Source organism: Phalacrocorax aristotelis, chromosome 4, assembly GCF_949628215.1.
Source record: "Phalacrocorax aristotelis chromosome 4, bGulAri2.1, whole genome shotgun sequence".
NCBI lineage: Eukaryota > Metazoa > Chordata > Aves > Suliformes > Phalacrocoracidae > Phalacrocorax > Phalacrocorax aristotelis.
Window position 1 is genome coordinate 49,110,365 of NC_134279.1, and position 21,963 is coordinate 49,132,327.

At 39.2% G+C, this 21,963-nt stretch overlaps 1 protein-coding gene across 2 annotated transcripts; it reads right to left on the minus strand.

Moving 5' to 3' along the window:
* Positions 1–9,797: 9,797 nt before the first annotated feature.
* On the minus strand, positions 9,798–21,591 carry LOC142056479 (melatonin receptor type 1A-like). 2 transcript variants are annotated; one of them, XM_075091327.1, is made up of 4 exons: positions 21,167–21,582; positions 19,872–19,952; positions 12,718–16,468; positions 9,798–11,437 (listed from the first exon to the last, which is right to left on the minus strand). In XM_075091327.1, the coding sequence occupies exons 1-3, from the start codon at positions 21,357–21,359 to the stop codon at positions 16,425–16,427; spliced, it is 318 nt and encodes a 105-aa protein (XP_074947428.1). In that variant the 5' UTR covers positions 21,360–21,582; the 3' UTR covers positions 9,798–11,437; positions 12,718–16,424. The 2 variants fall into 2 exon arrangements, 1 of the variants encoding a protein (XP_074947428.1); XR_012660361.1 differs by lacking the exon at positions 19,872–19,952 and having other exon boundaries at positions 21,167–21,591.
* Between the last annotated feature and the right edge of the window lie 372 nt (positions 21,592–21,963).

The following is a 21,963-nucleotide window of genomic DNA, read 5'->3' on the forward strand; positions in this document are numbered from 1 at the left end:
ACATGCATGCTCCTGGAAACTTGGGGAGGTAAAAATCTGCAAAAAGTGTCATTTAGCTTAAAAGACATGATAGTGAAAGAAGTCACTGGCACAAACCAGTGAAGTCATATGCTTGCTGGAAATGGTCAAATTCGTCTTTTGCAAACCATCCATTTGCCTTTAGAAAAGAGAAAAGCCCTGGCTGCTTAATATCATCAATAAGAGCTCTCATATGAAAAACATTCAAAGATGGGGTAAAATGGATACTAAAATTGTGGAATAAAATCACCTTGAATTTAATTTTAAAGCAACAAAGACAAATAAACCCCAGAAAATATAGCAGTGAAAGCTCCTTCTGAACTTTGGATTGCAATTGATGTGCACAGCTTTGGCCTGCAGTACTCAAAGAACAGCATCACAAACTTTATTTTGATGAAAAGCAGCTGCCTCTATTAATATGACATTTGTGACAAGTCAAGCAGCTGAGGATAAGCCAAAGGGGAATGCAGTGTGTTGGAACTGATTTTGATTTTAGATAAATCCATGGATCTGAGTGACTAGAACATGGACATACTAGGCATGTAGATGCAATGACATAAAAAAATCTTCAAGTTACCATTGCTAAAAACATGTTGTGGGAGCTTCATTTTGAATACTTTGTTTACCAGAAGAAGAGTCAAGCCATTTGAGCAGAAAGTGCCTTGAGCATCTGGATAGAAAATAAAATAAATTTGTCTCTTTTTCTCAAGTGTAACCGGCACTGAAGCTAGTTTTTTTCTTTCCCTGGATGTTTAATACATCAATCATACTCTGCTTTTGTGGAGGTGTTGCAGTAAGATGAAGACAAAACTATCTGAAGTTACTGACATATTCTTGGGACTTGTTGCAAATTCAGTGGCAGCATTTTGTGTGTCCTGAATATTTTCTGCTCTCAAAAACATTTGAATCCTAAATTCAGTTGAGACAATAACAACAACAAAAAAGACAAAAAAAAAATCTTTATAAAGGGTTTTAATTCCAGGCATTCCAGTGTTGACATACACAGCTGAGCCCCAGACCTGCAAAATATTTAAACATAAGTCAGCTTCAGGGATAAGAATTGTTTGACTGGGGCATTCACATCCTTAAAATGTTTCTGTTGAAATGGAACTGCACAGAAAAAGATCACTGTCTGAAGAAACAACAACAACAACAACAAAAAAAACCCAGCAGTGACCACCTTCCCCCTTCTTCACTTGTAAAAAAAGGGTCATGTGAAAAAAGAAAAAGAAACTTCATCTGAGTCCCCTATATTTGACTGTATTTGAAAGACAGCAGGAACCAGGTTTCTAAAAACATCCTTAGCAAACTATAAAGACTTGCTAATCTACCCAGGTTTTCCTGAAATGGACAGTATGAGCTGTTCCCCAGTCCGTAGTTCCCAAACACAAAAAAGCCCTCTATCTCAGGGAGACAACAAGACGACAGTCACTAATAATTACAGACCTTCAGAACTCTACGCATGCCTGTAACAGTACAGGAGGTACGTGCACCGTACACCCTCCAGCTGGAAGGTTTATCTCAAGAATACTTCTGCAGAGCTCAACTGTCCTGCTGTTCTCTCTACTCTGCAGTGGTGGAGAAGCTGGTACTTGCTTTCCATCTCTCAGTTCTGAACTGCAGAGCTCTAGTGTGTCAGGGACTTTGAAGAGAGTAAAAGGGGATGTAGCACATGCACATGGATAACACACATTGCAAAGCTCCAGCTCCCAGTATGCAACTTTCACTTTGTCACGTGCATATCCTACTATGGGTGATTTACATCCTCCCTACACAGCTTGCAGCTCTAAACAAAGATGTCTAGAGGACTGCTTGGCCACTCCCAGTGTCCCCTCCGAAGTCTCTGCAATGATGTAAAGCACACTGCATATGTGTAAGGAGTTTTAAAATGGCATTATGTGGAAATTCTGGAAAGAAAGATTTTTTTGAAGGGAGGCCACTTAATCTACCTGATAATATTCAATCAAATTCTGTTTTGGCTTGAGTGGGCAGATGTCATATTGAGTAAGAATATACCATAGCTTCTTATGGCTTGAAATAGGCAAATATCATTACAGGGGGGTGTGTAACATCAGCCGTAGCTGACTGTCACAGCGGTAGGAGCTGAGAACATTTACATCAGTTAAGGACCTGTTTGTTTGATTTAAAGCAGATTAAGGAAGAAACTACCAAACCCTGTGGTGGCACAAACATCCCACTTTTACACAACAAAATGTGGGCAATGCCACTGCTATTAAAATCTACTGTGAAACTCTCAATTAAATGTAAAGAATCAGCATAGCTGAATTCAATGGGGCAGATGGCTCTGGATTTTCATCTGACAGATGAAATATGACACTGAAGTGAAAAGAACAGTTTGAGATACACAGTCCATTTGAAATTAGGTTTGAAGAGAAATATATCAGTAGATATATTCTCACATACTGAGAGGAAAGAAAATCTAAACATCTGCAGCCAAAGGTGTATATATATAGGGATATATATTTCCTATAGTACATGATAGGCATAGTATATACTCATACACATATACACTAAACAGGCTTTCAGTCTGCCATATCTCTTACCGAACTCTAATACAAGTTATAGCTGTGACACACAACTGGAATGAATGAACAGTAGAGAATTCCAGAATACTGCTGTGATGAGACCTCAAATAAGAAATATTTGCACGAACCCAATTCCTAATTACGTGACTGCAATCCTTTTAATAGGTACCCCTTTTTTGGTGCTTTTGCAATGTTTATGGCATAGAAGCCCAATCCATGAAAGGGGCAGTATAAACAAACATGAAATTGATAAATATTATTCCTATTTCTATGTAATTTCATTTCTGTTGTTATAAACATAAGTCTCTCTCATCTTTTTCCTATGGTTTAGAAAATACTTTTTCAAATTAGTAGATAAGGCTCATGGAAATGAAAACAAGATACTGTTTCCAAATTTGTGCTTTCCCTTTATACTGGTCATGATAGTTTCAATATTTAAACCACTGCATATCAACAGAGGGACCACTCCAATGCTTTTTAGAAAATCTCTGTTTACAGTTTACAAATGTATTAGCAAATCCCTGAGTCACGCTAGCAGCTTGATTTGCGGTTTACTCTACATGACCTCAGCTTTGATATTTAGTTTCTTCAAGGACAAGATTTTTTTCAGGAGTATGTCTGATTTACTCTTGCTTTTATGAGAGAGAATATTTGGCTCCTAGCCCCAGACTAATATTTTAATGTAAAAAACATGTCAATTCTATGATGATTACTTTTAAGTCAAAATCACTCATTGTCTCTTAAAATTAACATAAATGTGATAAACATAAATGTCAGTAGAACAGAAACTCTCTAGAAAGTTTTTATGTCAGCAGTTTATGTGTCAAAGACCATAACTGCAGTAGCAAGCATTACTAGCTTGTAGTGATTTTAAAGCATGCCATGCCTATGTTTTATGACTTCTCTATAGTTGTCAGTAGAATTTTCACACACATAGTCACTGTCGACTGTTATTTCAACTTGCTTACAAGGACATAAACAAATATATTAGAAGTTTAAAAATTTGCAAGCTAAAGGAGACCTGAATTCATAATATAAATCTGTTCACAGTTAACCTGCAGTCTTCTGAACATGGTCATCACACGTTGGCCTTAGGAGAAAACAAACAAAGCTGCCTGTAAATAAGAAGGACTGTAGGCTTTCCCAACAAGTACAGCAAAGTGGTTTTTGGCCAGACTGAGTGGCTGATCACTGATTTCACATATGTACACTTTAAAACAATGTTAACTTCACTGATGTGAGCAATCCTAGCACAGAGAAAAATGCAACACAAGCCCATCTCCTGCTTTCAGAAAGTCCAGTATCTTCTGTAAAGTTTATGATTTCAACAGTATGGGAAGCTATTGAAATGTTGTGGAAGACATGACAACACTTATTTTGCCTGGTAAAATGGAGATTTTAGGGCCAGCTCTGTGAGAAACATCATGAACTTTAAGCATTTGTGCAAGACATGAGAGAAGATGCATTGTGGGGCATATTGGACATATTTGAACTGTCATTTGAGACACGAAGAATGGAAATATCAAAAAACTATTTTCTCTGAAGCTAAGCAACATGAGGCAAAGTCAACTAAATGGCATGGCTAAGGGGGCTGACAGAAAGCTAAAAGAATTCACATGAGCTTTTGAACTTTGTATCACTAGTGACTAACTCATATGTTCAATTCAATGATCTTCTTGATTACATGGCATTACATGGAAATGCTGGAAATAAAGGCTTTTTGAAAGGAGACCATTTAATATACCTGATGGTATCAAATACCTGTAATCCAGTAACAAATACTTAGTTACAGTTATAGTGAAAAGACTATGCTGTAATGGAACCCAGCAGGTCAGGTGAATCACGGCCTCGTGAACTCCACTAGCTTTACCATCTAACTGATGTCTCTCAAAATGGCATGCTTTGGATCAATTCCAGAAAAAATAAACCCAATCTCCTTTAATGTTTATCTTCATTGTATCATCTCATCCAAAGACAGCTGGGCGGTTCATTTCAAGGTAATTTTTTGAAGCTGTATCGGACATATATTCTCTGAATAAAACGCTGTTGTGAACAAATGGCATTTATAAGGAAGGCTATTTGGAGAAAGACTCAAACGTTTTCTTTTAAAGTTACCATTCTGGCAACATGCAAGGTACTTTTTCAGAATTTCACAAGCTGCACAAATATTATTTTTAAAATGTACGGGAGGATCAAAACTGAATGGCATGCTGACAGACTCATAGACCACTCACAAAAGAGCAGGGAGAGTACCAAACTTGAAAGTCAGAAATGAATGTATGGAATTATATATACAGAATACATACAACAGTCCACACAACTGAGTCTCTATACAGATACAACTTTTGAAGTAATGGGTCACAAATGTAGAAAACAAAATCCCGATCTGCCACATTCAAAACAGGTGACTTAACAGATAAATTCAAAAATTTCTGTCTCAGCTCTAAAGTACTAAAGAATAAATCACATATAAAACTTGGAATTCAGAGACACTTAGCATTCTTCACTGTTTTTAGAGAATGTATCACTCAAGGTTTATATAGGAACTGAAGCCAATGTACTGCATTATTATGAATACTCATTTAATAGAGTCCTCCCTCAGATAAGGTAGTCTGACATTGTGCTTGCAAGATGTCAAGGGACCCAAAAAAAGCCTCAGGTGAGATGATCTTAGTGGAAGCAACAGTCCAGAATAAGAACAGCTCTTAATACTTTTTCTTGAAAAGTTCTACAGTGTCACTGAAGCTGAAAAGCTTCCTTTTTGGTAAGCCTAAATATGCTAAACTAGGCATGCTCTGAACAAATGCATCCATCACTGAAATAAATCTAATTGTGCAGTGTCTGAAATTTGTTGAGGGCTAGGGGCATTCCTGAGCATTGTACATTTGTAATGATTCATACACTCCTTTAAAATACACAAGTTTCAGAAAAATGGATTTTGGTCAGTAGACTCAGAAATGCACCTAGAAAGGGAAGAACCATAAGTGGTGTGAAGTCGTCATGACAAGTGTTAATAGCACAGCCCTAAGGCACCCTCCCAAATATAATTTGTATCAACCTTGAAGATCCTAACATAGCTATTAAGAAATAAAAACAGTGCACTTAACCACAAACATTTAAGTTCAAATAATCAAATAGGTGGTGAAAACAAATTTAACTATTCTGGATAAAGAAAATGGATAATGACAAAAAAAAAAAAAAAAAGAGGAAGAATCAGCTAAACTGGGCACACTAGACACACAGTATTACACATTTTTTCATATTCTTTTGGGGATAAAGTCTACTGTGGAATAGTGGAATACTTTGACAAAAAAATTAAGAGACTAATTCAGGTACATTACAGGCATCCATGCAATAGCTGAGGACTTGATACAAACTCATAGAGAACATGAAGAGGCACTGAAGAAAGCAGTGACAGAAGATAGCAAGTTGGATGAGATAACATTGAGGACATGATGAAAGAAATCAAATACACTAACTATATGTTCTCTCCATGGAAAAACAAACCAATTAGCAGAAAAGCTGTGGTCATAGTCTGCTACAAGGCTTCTATATGGCACAGAGGTGATGCAGAAGATTGTATTCCCTGCACAGTTATTTCAGATAAAGAATCACTGCCCTGCTGAGACAAAAGAATGTTCCAGAATGAAGATGGGAAATGTTCATGGGAGCATACAAAGTACTGGAACAAGTAAATTCAAGAGCAGAACAGGGATGCGACACACAAGCCAATATCATTCAAACAGTGAAATCCAAAAATGGCTTAGGGACTGGGCTTTTACAACACTACAACAGAGGTTGTAACAGGAGACAGTCAGCTGTAACATGAGAAAGAAATAGATTCTCAGCTGAAAAGAAATTACTTATCATTGCATATGACTCAAAAAATATCAACAAATATATAAACAATATGGGTCAAAATAAAACAGACTGCAGTCAATTCCAGATATTTCATTTTCTTGGAAAGTGCTTCCAAGGTTATAAGCATTACTTCAGTTAAATAAGATGGATCTTAAAGTGATATTCCTTTTTCAGTTTGTATGGAAGGGAATCAAAGACGTCACCCTAGTCCTTTTTCTTCCTCAAATATATTATTAACTCTGCCTTTGGCATTCCTATACATAGCTGCCTATTACATCTATATCTTAAATCAGCATGTGATCTTATCTTTCTTGTCCTGGACTAATTTCTTACACTGTCCAAGTTTCATTTACAAAGTATTACAGACTCTTAGAGAACTTCACAAGCTCTGAAAATGGAATATTTATAAGGTCCTTTGGCATCTCTGGCATCTTCAGTTCCAAAGCCAAGGGCTTCATGTCCAATTAGGGTTAGACAGAATCAACTCCAGGGAATACACAGGTCCTTAAAAGAGAGTCACTACTTTTAACTACTGCTGACTCCAGATTTTTCTAATACTAGAATTTTGAAAAATCTCACACGGTTGGAATTTTTTATTTCATACTTAGAAAGGCCTTGCTTTCTTATTTCATTACATACTTCTGTCGCCTATCTTTCAGCAACAATAGTTTGCATAATGTATAGTTTTACTCTCAAAGTACTTTACAGTGTATCAAAGAAAACAGTTTAGACCCAAACAATAGTTAGCTGTATAAGTAAAAGTCATTGGTGACAGAGGAAACTTGCAGTGATTTTTTTTCTGGATTCACAAAACTAACAAATGGCAATTTCAGGTGCCTACAACTTTCGGGTTCAAATTATTCTACCGTTTGCTCTACTTAACTGAGACTAATTTCTAGACTCATATTAATCCCTTTTACACAGCCCTTCCTCTCAGAACAGTGCCAGCACACCATGAAATTTTCAAGGCAATGCTGAGTCATTAAAGTAAGTAATCTGTCTGGACAATTAACAAAGCATTAGGTACTGGTTTAAACAGCTTAACTCCAAGCAGACCTTTTTTTCCAGTGGCCATAATCCAAACAAGAACCTGAAAGAGCAAGAGGCGAAGACGACTTGTCAGTGAATCTTTCTAAGACACTTGCAGAGTAATACTGTATTTCAGATAGTTCAAATCTAATTCTTTCTCTACTTACTACAAAATTCTTATCTTTTGAAATTGTTTTGACTGAAGTTCTGTTATTGCTGCACTTTTCTTCAGATACTATTAGTAGTAGTTATTAACTAGAATGCTATCAAGCCTATTTACCCATGTAGAAAAGACTGACCTTCATAGCTGATCATTCCTGGTATCTGACAATGATTTGTAAACCGAAGGGATTTGATGTAGAGGCAGTTTATTCTGAAGTCCTAAAGCATAATTTTTAAAGTCATTGTTTCCTACGTGTACTAACAGTTTAAAATGATGTAGGGTTTGATACAGAAAATGTACATAGAAAAAACTGCATAGGGACTGCAGAAAGCAATAGAAGCCAAAGGATTTAGCTATTTTCTACACTGACAGCTTGAAAATCATGACATAAAGCAAGATCTATAAGGGGATCTAATGAAATGTAATGAATTCTAAACTCTGGCTAGGAACAAATATGGAAGGAAAGACATGACAGACAGAAGGAACAAAAAAAAAAAAAGAAAAAAAAAGAAAAAAGAGAACAGTACTGAAAGCAAAAGACCCAGGGAGAACAAGAAATAGAGGTCACATGTACACAAGTGCTCATAAATTTAGTATTCAATATATTGACACAAACTGAAAGAAAAAGGTCACTTCTGAACTTTGAGTATGGATATAGAGTCAATGAAGTCTACAGAGGACTGGGAAGATGGTTCTGGAAGACAATAAGGAAAACGGCAACTGATGCCCTTTCATTAGAACTGCAATAGAAGATTTTTTAAATCTGATCTTCTGAATGAGCACAAAAAGTGACATTGGAGAGCTTGCTGCCATTTGTTGTTGAAGAGCTGGAAAAACAAACTAAAGCTGCTTGAAAACTCTAGAGAAATAAAGGGCAAGAGAAAATGACAAAATGAACTATGCCCACTTGTATTTATTATTCAGTACTTTAGAGCATACTGGATAATACGCAGTTTTGTTTTAGTTATGAGCAGCAAAATGTTTCATTATCCTTCTCAGATAATGAAGGGTAGGAGAACTGAATCAAATGGATTCCCTTAATACTGCAATCTAAAATGGTCAGAAGCCTGGTGGAATCAAGATATCCTGAATAAAAGAGCCGGTCCTTCCAGAAAGCTTCCTCATGACAAGGATTATGATGGGCTCTAGTACCATGCACTTTCATTTCTCACGGATGGTGCAGAGGTATCCTTGAAGTAGCTATATTGTTCTGCATGGTGGCTGAGGAGAATTCCAAGTCGGAGGCAAAAACTAAGTAGAATAATTAATTTCAGGGCAAATAAGTCAGGGTACTTACCAAAATCAGAATACTTATCAAATTATACTAACTACAAAAAAGCTCAACCCAAAATGTTCTGGCCTCTGAAGGGTCCAGTTTCTTTTCCAAGAGCAAGAGAAATACGAGGAAGCAAGAAAGCATGAGAGAGAACAGCACCATTTTGGAGCTGCTAGCTGAATGACACCCTGTGGACTAAAATCACCTTGGATGACTGAAAGTTTGCAGTGAGGCCCTTTCTGTCCACCATGAGTACAGTAATTACTGCAGCTGAAATCACTGGGTGGAGTGCAGTGCTTCTAATCCTGAGAACAGTCTCCGGTAGCAAAGACAGACCCCAGCCCTAAGTAACCATGTAGGTACATGTACAAAGAGACTAGTAGCTTACTTCTAATAACTAACTCCACACTTAGACCTGTGAGAGGAAGGTTGGCTTTAGGATTACTGCCTAATTAGTGCACTACTATAGCTGACATATTAATCTAACTTTTCCAGTTACACTGCATTCCTAACTTGTCAGCTCACTGACTCTTTTCTTATGTCAGTAGCAGCTCAGAGTTTCTGAACATAGAAGGCGTAATATTATTTTAATTTACAGGTGATCATTAGACAGTCCGTTATTTCCAGTAACATTCCAATGTACTAAAAATGTTAATTTTTTAGTGTTTCTGGGAAAAGGAGTTGGTCATATACTACATTTGTTCTTATCACATGAATACGCAGAAATGATCCTATGAAATAAATTCTTAAAATTACGTTGATAAATATGTCTTCAGAATGGTTCTTAGCTTAAATGAAGCATATACTGGAGCTGCCACCCAGTGTTACTACTGGAAATTCCATTTACTTCCTTGGAATACCTGCGTAAGAGAGTAGACCAAAAAACGACACAAGCAAATTCATGATTTGGAGATTTATTTGCAAGACAAGCAAGTTTCATGTTTTTGAGTAAAGTAAAAGAACATTCTGTCCAGTCATTGCAAGGAATGCTCAACAATTCAAAACACACAAACAGACAAAATGTCTGTCAAATTTGAATCTGATCAAGAAAGTTTTCTGGGTAAATATGGGGACAAGCGATAACACGAATATCTGAATATAAGCAAAAGATCATAGAAATCAATTCACTGCTTTGGTGGTAGTCTATGAAGTTATCTCTGCACAAGAAAGATGCTCAGGCAGCTAGACTCCACTAAGCATTCCGGCAGCAAAGCCAGAAGACCCACTAGAAAAGCTTACAAGGAATGTGCCACTATTCTGACAAATGGGATACCCCAGTACAAAACAAGCACCGACAACAAGCAATTGCAAATTCTACCTCCACTAGGTTGCTTCAGCTTAGCTTATTTGCTTCTTTTTTTCCCATTCATACTTACGCATTTATATATTTGTCAGATTCAGCCATATCTTTAAGGCATATTTTAGATAATGATCACTGCAAGCAGTATTAACAAGGTGCAAGGGCAAGCTTTGTACAACTGTGCAATCTCCCCTAGATTGTCACTAAGTAAGCATCAGAAATTCCTACCAGGAATAACTGCAAAAGCAGCACTTAACATCCTTTGAAAGTGTTAGTATTCGTAATGCCTCTAAGAACAGTCCAGCATCTCATAATATATAATAGAATATAATAATATTCTATTATTATAGAGTGTATAAAAACCAGCTTTCATTGAATGTGTAATCGATCCCATAAGGGAGAGACCCAAGTAAATAACAACTCTAAAACAAGAGCCTTTCAGACAAAACCTAACAGATCTACCCTCAATGGAAAAATGTAGGGAAAAAAGAAAAAAGGAAAAAACTTCAGCAGCAAACAATTTGACAAGGATAGTGCAAAGTTATTCTTCAGTACAAGAGTGGTCATCTTCATGTCATCTTCAGCATAATACCCAGTGCGTATGGATTGTCCGAAGAAAAAGTGCAAACTTATGATGAACAGAAGCAGGACAAATTCCTGGCGATGTCCAAAAATAATTAAACAAAAGTGGGTATGTTACATAGATAAAAAATACTGTTGGAGGAGAGCATCTATGAACAAGTATTATGCCATGAAAACGATGAAAGTCGAGGCAGGTTTCCAGCAACTAATAAAATGGTCATAGTTGACAATCATATCAGGCGCTGCAGAGATTCCCAGTAGTGCAATACAATGAATGGGCAAGAGAAAAAGGAGTCAGGAGAAGAGCTGCAAAAAACAGGAGTAGGATGTACATGAATTTGTAAAAGAAGCTGCAAAAGAAAGGCCCAATTATTTGCTAAAAACAGTATTTGAAAACCTTTGCTGCAAGAAAGGGCAAGAAAATCTGACTGCATTTTGAGCTCTACATTAGGTATTTAATATATGCGAAGACAGAAATTTGCTTCTCCTGTCTTTTCTGTACTTACCAGTATACAGAGATGAAAAGCTGTTTTACCCAGCCTGATGGGGATTACTGTTAACTCTGTAGTCCTGGACACTTCCATCCAGAATAGTTAGAATGAACTTGGCCAGTGAAAGTTATGTTTGCACGACATTCATCAATACAAAAATCCCTGTGGGAGCTGTTGCAATAAGCATGAATTACAGAAACATTGACGCTCTTCTAATTTATACCATGAACAAAACCTACCACCTGTGTTTAGGTGGAGGAAAGATAAGGAAACATTATTGTCCTTCCTTCCTGTCAGACATGAGGAATATTGTTCTCCTACATATGAGAAATCCTCATTTCTAGAGAGTGTGTACATTCACAAGCAATATACAACAATATCAGTTACAATGTGCCAGTGGTTGCTGCATTGGCGGGGGCGGGGGGGGGAGGTACTCTCTGCAGATATACCCAAATAATTAGAGGAAATTTTCCTGGGTGCACCTGTATCTGTACATTCATAAAACCAACGTATATCACAAAATGGAACAATCTTTGGTATGAGTACCTTCTGCAACATGATAAAACCCAGTAGGATTGACATATGCTGTGATATAAATGCGTTTCTGTATATCCCCAAAATAAGACATAGCCAATACTAAGAAAATCCTTAGCAACAGGTGTTGAAATGTGTAACATCATCAGGAAGGGAAATAAGATGGGTTTCTCTCTGCAGAGTTTCTCAACAGTATGGTTCCTTAGACAAGAAAAAAAATCAAGAGGAGAGCTGAAATGGTAGGGGTTGTAGATAGGCAGATTGATAACAGAAATTTCCAGAGGAACATCATACACATATATGATGATGTCGTATCTGGCAACAAAACCACCAGACAATCTGTACAATGAGGCTATAGCAGCAAAACCACAATTCTGAAATGCATTCTGTTTAACGAACATATTCAAGAACTACGAGTTTCTAGAAAGCAGAAGAGGACGAAGATAATACCAAGGATAAACTGACATGATTTGACCAGACAACTCTGTACAAGCAAACTGTCCTTGAACTAAGCAACATAATATCCATTTGTTAAACGAACAAACAAACTCCCAAACCCTAGAAAGGACAGCATGGCAGTAGTAGATGGTGTCTTGTGTTTTATTTGCAAAGGTGTTCTTGAAGCATCAATCCACAGACTTAAGAGCTTGCATACCTACTATACATGAAATTGCAAGTGGCTTCCCATGACATACCCACCTCAGGATATATAGATGAGGCACTTATATCCCCAATCCGTAATCAGCTTTATTGCAAGGATTTCTGTGATCCAACAAAAATCCTGTTCTGAGTCCAAAGTTTTGGTAAAGACTCCTCTGCTTACTGCACTTTGGGTTTCAGGTTGCTAGCAGTATAGCAGCCTTCTTACTCATGGGCAAGCAGTACAGCTAAAAAAGTGAAAGGAGACAGGTACTCACCTTGGTAAGAGGTTTGCTATTGATTTCAGTAAAACCAGGATTTCACTCTTAGGGAAGGTAGTTCCAGAGACGAGGCGTACTCCTGGGGGTAGTGCTTTCTTGCAGAAAGGGAAATGTTCTTTTGTAAGCAAACTAACGGAATTTTATATCTGCCTTTTTTTTTTTTTTTTTTTACTAGCAAGCCAAGAAATGAGGCTTTTATTCTCACTCATTACAAGGATAGAGAGATCTTAAGTATTGTTAAGTAAGATTGGTACAATACCAAAAACATATAAACTGACAGAAAATACGTTTCGGCAGTGAGAATACCCTTCCTGAGTCAGAATAAGGAGAAAAAGCTATAACTTAAGGGGACAGGTGATTCTGAAAGGATTTGCATGAACACCTACTACACGTGGAAATTGGACTTGATGATTGAGAAAGTCCTTTTCAAGCCTTTTTTCTAAGTGAGAACTACTTCAGTCACACAGATTTGGGGAAGGTCGGAAGATGTAATATGGCATAATGGAAACATGGGGAAGTACCTAGGTTTTGTAATTTGCAATTGTGTGAACCTGCATGTTAGGTGCAGGCATTACAGTACATTACAATACTCAAATTACAGAAGGCAGACCCCAGAACTACACAGCCAAAGATAATCTGGAGACATACCTTTAATGTAAATAATTACCATTAGTAAGACAGAACATATTAATTCAAAATACACATGAACTGTTAATAAAAACAGGTGAGTTGTTTTATTTATAGGGCTTTAATTCTTCATCCAAAATGAAAAAAAAAGCAACTGAAGTAACTGATTCATTCACATTTATGCAAATTTGGATTTTTCATAACATGTAAGTCCCGTATTTTCAACAATATCCAGTCTCAAAATAAGTCTGTGGATGCTGTTACTTAAGAAAAAAAAATATCCAAAGAGTGTTGAAGGAGGATAAAAAGGCATTGCAATTCTTCATTTTACAAACCACTTTGTGATGTCTGACTGAAAGGGTAAAGAGTGGCTGTTAATGAGGAAAATCTACCAACAGGTACCTTCCTTTCGATATTTCTAACACAACAAAGTCCATACCCTAATTGTATTGGGCTAAGAATTCTCTTTCACCTCTAAAAATGAAATTACTTCTTTTCTCCCCAGCACAGACATGGAGATGAATATGTCCTTAAAAATGAAATAAGACTAAGGAGTAGAAAAGTGCTCATCACTCAGTCTGGAGAACAGGAACATCAAATGAAATCCATAGCTACTACCCAGCAGGGAAAGAACACTGATGTTTCTTCCCCAAAACATACACAAAGGTAGGTACCTCCTAAAACTTCTCTAGGGTGTGCTGGATACCAATTTTCAAGGCTGATTCCTGTACTCGTGCCCTTCCATCACTTTGGTCAACAGCTGTAGAGTTGGCCTCATCTGGCTAAATAACGTAGTACTGACTGTTGCATCATAACCACGCTAGGCTAAAACTCGGGTTCAGCTGAACAACAGCAATGTTACCAACTGACCTCACACAAAACCAAGCACCACGGAAGGAGCTGACCTCTGTCAGCACAGGGGCAGAGTACCTCTGCTTGGTAACCTCTCCCTGAAGACCAATTAGTTTTCCTAACCTTGCACCTGCACCCCAAAAGCAAAGTCAAGGTGATATGATATAAATAGACCTTGTATTTCAGCATCACATGTAGAAACACATGTGCACATCATGTAGAATGGGGTTTCTGTAGGCCAAATTGGAAAAATTACACATCCTGCCCAACTTAGACAACAAAGGTAGCTAAACAGACCATTTAAAGCTGTGGACAGAAATATGAAATATAATCAACCTGAAACCATCCATAAACCTTTCCAGCTGCTTAGTACATATTTGAATAGAGAATTCCAGTGCTTGGGCAGACACAGTAGGGTTTGAAACCAGCTGTTTCTATTCTCTTTTTGTTTTAGAGAGCAAGGGATCTTAGGAGTTCGGGGAGATTAGACAGTCTGAGTGAAGCATTGAAGGACTTTTTTAGAACTCTAGCAATGAAAAAGATGAGGAGTCCTCCCCACCCCAAACTCAGACAACCTAATTCAAGCCCCTTACTCAGGTATAGGACTGAGATAACCAAGAGCTGAATTTTCATGTCCATCAATAAAGTAATAACTTCTTCAAAAAGCATGTCTAACAATATGGCCTGGTACTGTATTAGAACATTTGTAAAATGAAAAGAACGAGCTGAAAAGTCTTTTCCTTCCAGTACAAGGTGTTTCTTCAAGGAAGGGGTGTAAGACTACCTCCCCTTTACAGATAAACTTCATCAAAAAAAGAACTATAGGACACAAAACTTTGTACAGTTGCTGGTTGTTTATTACCACGAATCTATTTAGAAGCTACAATGTCACTATTTAAAAGTTATAAACAGACTTACTGATTGTACCTTTGTTTCTGCTCTACTTGAAAAAGATTAAAGAGTTTGCAGCATGCTTATCTGAATTTAAGGGTATTGGTAAGTTTTTTTCTGTATATTTTATCCATCTTTAAAACTAACTAGATAATCAGACCTTTATTTTGTCAGGTAAGGTAGGAACCTGGATGATCCCACTGAACTGTAATATTGCCCATCTTTGTGACTTCAGGATTTTGAAAGAACACTTCATCAGTAGCAGCATTTGTATTATAGTCCCAAGCACTATTTAGCTACACATTAAATACATGTTTATTTGTTCATTAAATACGCAAATGTTAAAACATTACTAAATTGTTTTCTGTTATTCTGAAGAATTCTCAGTAACACTTGTCCTCCTGAAACAGATGTTGGTAATTGTTTTTCAGGAATGGAAAATGTGGAATTTGAGGCAGTTCACAGATGTGAGAAGAAAATATTGCCAACAGTAAGGGTGACAAGGTTCTTATTGAAGTTGCAAAATTAAACTGTGATGCCCAGCATTGAATTGACACGGCAACATTTTTATTGCCCTAAGAAAGCAAGCCTCATTGTACAAACAGAATGGACATTGTCCTATCAGCATTGGATATTCGTTGGTAGCATTTTCTGTCACTAAACTAGACTTGATGATGATGTCTTACACTAGAAAGACATGAATTATCTATAACAAGATAAATGGCTAGTGTAAAAAGAAATAGAAAAGGGATAAGAGTAGAAGCAGATCAGAAATTGCTAATGAAAAGGTTAAAGATGAAAAAAGCTTAATAAGAGAGAACCCCTCAAAAAAAAAAAAATCACCAACCCAAACTTAAGAGAGACAGCAAATAGTATAGCATATCAGTACTGTTGTCTGCTGGCAGCAGCAAACTAGAAAAAGCAGTGCCTCCAAAAACTTCAGAATGCAGAATCTTGCAGAAAGAATAAATAGCGAAGTTAATGATTTGAAAAACTCGTCTCTACCTTTGGTTACCAGCAGCACAGTGCCATTTAAACAGGCTTCTGAAGTAAACCTTTGATTCAGTAAATTATTCAATCAAAGCCAGTCTGAGGAACAACTTTATTTAAACTGTATTTTTATGCTCAGTTCTGTCCAACAATTGGCAAAGTTCAGCATCTCCACTAGACGTTTTCCCTTCTCCCAAACGGCTTACCATTTTTAATATTGGAAGTTATTCATGTCTGAAATAATGTTCATTGCCATCAACATGTCTGTTTTCATCAGAATCCTGAATTTGTGCTACTACTTGATCTTCTACAAGTTATCTCCCTTGAGTCAAACATTTGTCGGGCTACCCATTTTCTCTCGGGGCACAAAAAGAAGTCCAAGGACCACCTGTGACAAAAACAATGATTCCATTAGTCTGAATTCACAGCAGGAGTTTCGTTTATTAGATAAAACAATCTTTAATAGAGCATTTAACATTATAATTTTAAAACTAAACCCCAAAACATCATCAAGAACAATCATATTCTCAAAAGGCTGATGAGATTTCCAATCTGATTATCAAAAGATAGTTCCATTCTTATATTTAAAATTTATAGCCTAGAAAATGCACTAAGAAAGGAACACTTCAGCTAGATTCTTACACTGCTCAAACCAAAACCCAGGGCTAGTTTGAAAAGCCTCTAAAATAAAATTCTTACTGATGGATCCCATCCCCCAATTCTGCAATGGCTGTACTACTTAACAAATACTGGATTTAAAAAAAAAATCCTAAGAGGCTGTGTTCCTGAGTTCTTCCACAAGTCACTTCACTGATCTTATAGATTTTGGTCAAGGCTTACTCTTGAGTTCATTATTCTTTTGAGCACTCACAGAGCTGTCTTTGCAGACCTGTTTGGACCTAATGCAGCTGACACAGGTTTAGCATATGAACATTGGGCTTTCCCTTTTTCATTGCCATCTCATTCAGAAAAGTAGTTAACACACACACTTAAGTTTAAGCACATGTGCAGTCCTAGCGAAGTTAACTCTATCTTGCTGCTCCAGGGCCCTGGGGCCTCGGCCACGTCAGACCTCCTCTCTGCCTTCTTTACTAGTAACAAAACCGAGTTTTAGCAACAGAGCATTTGGGCCAAGAACATGGGAAACAGTACAACAACCCAAATGCCTCTAGCACAGATCAGAGATTGGCGAGAAGGGGGCAAATGCAGCTTTCTGCCCTGACGTGGTAGGTGCTAGTTACCAGCTTGGCACCAGCCCCTGTGTTATCCCAAGGTATTAGCAGGGAGAACAGGCACAGAAGGGTGAGGGTGAGACTGCTGGGGCGAGGCTGCCTTCCAACCCAGGAGTCTGTTGGAGGGGTAGTCAGGGCACCTTTGGACTTTACCACATAAAGCGCCCAGGAAAAAGCAACCCACTGGGCAGAGAGAACAGTTTCAAAAGAAGAAAAAAGAAGAGCAAGAGGGATAATAGCACTTAGGAGAACTGACTTCATTGACCTTAAGAATGGTCCAGTCCTGCAATCACTGAGTACCCAAATCCCCTGTCACCAAAATGGTAGGTGCATGATAATTGACTATTTAACATAACAAGCAGTAAACTAATCTACATAGTTAAAGACTTACAACTGCTCCCTCACCTTGTTCTTGATGCATTGTTTTTCTTGGTGAGGGTAACAACAAAGGCATAAGGATACCAGCAATCACTCAATTTGTGTGTAATATTACTCAAATAACTTTAAATGATCTCTTCATTTGTCCGAGATGCTCTAATCCAATGTCGATAGTTTCAAGTAAACGTCACTTGTTGCAAAAAGTGCTGATATTCCTTTAATCCACCTTCCCTAGGACTAGTTATTTCACCTTTTTCGGGTGGAACTTTGACCTTATTTCTGATCTATGACTATGGGCAATGGAAAATGAGACACTATTTACACCAAACTTCTTATTTTAAAGTGAGCTGTTCTCATTATTTTTAAAATTAGTTGTTAAAGAAAGCACATCATTTTGAAGTTCAAGCTGCATGAATGTACTATCAAGATACGAGCATTAAAATCCTTATGCCTTGAATGTTTCCCCTTGAACTTTGTTTCAAAGTTAAGAGATCACAGTCACCAAACCACATTCAGTCTTTGTGTAGGCCAGCATTCAATTGCAGCTGTTCCCATCAGGACTGAATTGGTGTCACGCACCTGTTAGATTACAAAGCCACCATAAAAAAAGAAACAGACCAGAACTATGAAACTTATTACAAGTCAAGTACATTAAATAAAAGAGGATCCTACCAGTTGCATCATCAGCTTCTGTGTCTAGAAGAGCATCTACTGAAGCCATGCTTGTGACTATGAAGGAGTCTGTAGTATCAGACACTCCTCGCTTGCTGTGACAAACTTCTTTGGGATACTGACTCCTCTGCTTTGATCAGTGTCTTTTACTACCTTCTGACTGTCAAGAAGGTTACACCACTTGTTGAGAAGGTTTTTCTAGGCTTTCCTACTATTCCCCAATGCACTTTTAAAATCATAAATCCACAGGTTCAATGTGTAGTTATCTTCCAAAAATATTTATATATTAGAGAGTGGGACAGAGGTGCAAGAAGTTTTGCCCCACCAAATCCACCTTTTTGGTAAAGTGTTAAATACTCCTTATTTCTGTTAGTCCTTTCTTGCAAAGAAGGAAGAAAGTCTTCAGTGAGATACATTTTCTTCAGGAGGTATCTTCTGTTCCTCCCTGACCTTTTTCCAGTGGAATTTTCATTCTGTGTCCTTTTTCCTCAATAAATGTGCCAGCAAAAGACTTTATTAATATAGGTTGTTGTAAAATCAGAAGTTTCTTATTACCGCTCTGTAAGAAGTTGTAACTGTCTTTATAATTAGAAAGTTACAAATTAACTGTATGTATAAATCAGGTTATTTTCAATGTAATCTCTGCCTGAATAATCTGAATTGGCGTAAAGATTTAGAAAACTTTCTTCTTCATACTGACAAATATTAGGCCAGACTTTTCTAAATACTTATGCCTTGCCATAAATTTGCTCACCTGAATAACCTCTTCTTAATTCAACGCCAAGTTTAATAGCGGTGCTCATGTAAGTAAAGTTATGCTGAGGCATAGATTTTTGCAGGACTAGTCAAGCACTTCACAGACCTTTTTGAAGCTTATTAATTATGTTCCTTCAAAAATCTCCTTTTATCCATAAACTAAAAAAATATTTACTTTGAAGAAAAACAAGACTTTAAAACTTTAACTTTTTTTTTTCCCTAAACCAGACAATGAACTATTTCCCACCTTGTACCAAGTATCTACTTGTTTTAAGCAATCCTTAATTTCACAGGGTAAAACAGTATGTAGCTCATGTTCCAGTCTAAAAGAATTTATGTTCAGAAGAATGCTCTGCTCTCCTAGCTGCAGGAGATAACTGTTGCCACTTTGCTGCAGTTCTTAACAGCCACTATGACAGAAAAGGCAAGAACAAGAAATGTAGCGAGAGTGAGCAAGTGAGCACGTGTCAGGATTCAGGAGGGATTACGTGAGATCTACAGTAGGGAATATGCGCACAGAGAGACCAATGTTTGAGTTATGTTTCCAGAAAACAGGCACTACATTTATTTCAGACTTGTTACCAGACTTGTCTGTATTGCAAACTCCCCACAGAAGTGCTGAAGTATATATTTAGTAATTAAGGGGGAGAATATCCCCCTTTCCCCTGGAGTAGCCCCTGTGATATGCCTATCTCAACCCTTTCTCTCTCCATCTGAAAATCTCCCAGGGAACAAGGGTAGTCAAGCACTGACTTGGACTTTTGGAGTCTGATTCTCCTCTCAAACATGTGACATCGCAGTGTGTAACCCTGCCAGCTCCAGTGAATGAAATTTCTGTCAATGAAAGCAAGAAGAGAATATAGCTTTCAGAATTTACATCAGCAGCAACCGTTGGGAGAAAAAAAAAAAATCTGTTAATCTTCATGTTGATGCTGTGCTGCTGGCATTCCACCATGGCTGAATAAAACTGAAACATACAGCCCACTTGGATTACCTGACTTAACCTTAGAAAGTTAAGTATACCACTGTTTGCCAGAGTCCAATGATAGCTACCTTTTTTAGACTAGCTTACAGCAAAGCCTGGGCTCACACTCCCTCTCAGATGAATTTGAAGCCACTAGCTAATGAACATAATAGTTATAGTAAAGAACCTGACAGCCAGCTGCGAAAAAAATAAAAGCAGCCTCTCAGTCATCATGGACTGAAATTCTGCTTTCGTTAACATATGCAGCTCTCTTCGCATGCTCCCATATTTTTTTCAATGAAAGATGCATAGGATTTTGAGTGCACAGATTTGGTACATGTGCAGCAGCTGGTCTGACATGATAAAGCAGAATGAATCTGAAGAAGTTCCTGCCTGTCTGACCAATAATCCATTAACAAAGAGGGATTTACTCAACAGACCATCACAGAATATATCCTGTTAGAGATTTATTTTTTAAGAATGTGCCTAAATCTGTTTTCTGTCAGATGTTTCCCATTCCCCAAAGACCTAGATAACAAGTAGGAGGTGAACAAAGAAAATGAAATGACTGTCTTGTTTGTTTGATTGGTTTTTTTCCTGCATCCTGCAATGTCTGTAACTTCGTATTTGCTTGATTTGAAGCTCCAGCCATGGTATTTGTTGCTGGAGACATCTCTGTAACTCAAAGAAAATCGATCAGAAGAATAGCATCCAGCATGCACAGGCACACGCTGTACGGCACAGCAGCATCCCCAGTACCACGTCTAAATTTCATTCTTAAGTAAGGCTTACTTGCCTTTCTTTTTTGCTAGGTGCGAACCGTCGAGAGCTAAAAATAGCACCACGATTCGGTGGCGGGCGCTAAAAATACTCTTACCCGCCCGAACACCGACTCGGTACGACAGATGAAGCCCTTGGCATCTGTCACAGCCTGTAACCGCTAGCTGGGAACGAAGGCAAAGAGCGCCCAGCCCTGGAGTTGGCGCGCCCGGGCAAAGTCCCACCGGCAGGCGAAGGGGGCACGGCGCTGCGCCCCCCGCCCCCGCCGCCCCAGGCGGCCCCCGGGCCCCCCGCCGCCCCTTACCCGCGTTCCGCAGCTTCTTGTTGCGGTAGACGGAGAGGATGACCAGCAGGTTGCCCAGCAGGTCCACCACGATGGTGAAGATGAGGATGGTGGCCAAGGTAGCGGTCACCCAGGGCGGGCGGCGCGGGGCGCCCTCGGCCGGCGGGTCCCGCGGGAGGACGGAGCCGTTCAGGTCGCTCCCGTTCACTCTCATCCTGCCGCCGCAGGGCAGGGCCGGGCCGGGCCGGGCACCGGCGGAGCGGGGGCGGGACGGGGGTGTCCCGGCCCTAGGGCGGAGCGGGGCCGGCGGGAGCCGGCGCTCCTCCCATGGCCGCCGCCACCGCCGCTCCGGCGAGGAAGTTTCCCCGAAGTGTGCATGTGCCGCGGCGGGACACTTTTATAGCCTCCCCCGCGCCTCCCGCCCCGCCCGCCGCCGCCGCCACCGCTGCCGCCAGGTGACGCCGCGCCGCCCCCGCGCCGGCACGTGCGCGGCCGGGGCTTCCAGCTGCCGCCCGGCACCGGCGGCGGCGCCACAGCGCCCCCCAGCGGCCGCGCCCGCCACCCGCACGCGCCCCGCTTCCCCCCGCCCCCCCCCCCCCCCCCCCCCGTCCCCCATTCATGCGCCCGGCCGCCCATTCATCGCCGGCCGCTCCATTCAGCGCCGGAGCCGCCGGAGGGATCGATGGGTGTTGCTGGCTGCCGTTACGTGGTTTGAGGCGCTCGGGGCTATTTTTAGCTCTCCTTGTTATCGCCGTCTCTTAATTACGCGCGCGCCTGAACTCTCCTCTTCTCCTCCCCCGTCTTTATTTAACATCACA

Excerpts from the sequence above, each read along its gene's own strand:
- LOC142056479 (XM_075091327.1), bottom strand. The coding sequence starts at position 21,359 with ATGAGAGTGAACGGGAGCGACCTGAACGGCTCCGTCCTCCCGCGGGAC. Across the intron at positions 19,953-21,166 it reads CAAGAAGCTGCGGAACGCGG|AAATTTCATTCACTGGAGCT; the intron begins GTAAGGGGCGGC and ends TTTCATTGACAG. Across the intron at positions 16,469-19,871 it reads ATCAGACTCCAAAAGTCCAA|GTGGTCCTTGGACTTCTTTT; the intron begins GTCAGTGCTTGA and ends TTTTTGTCACAG.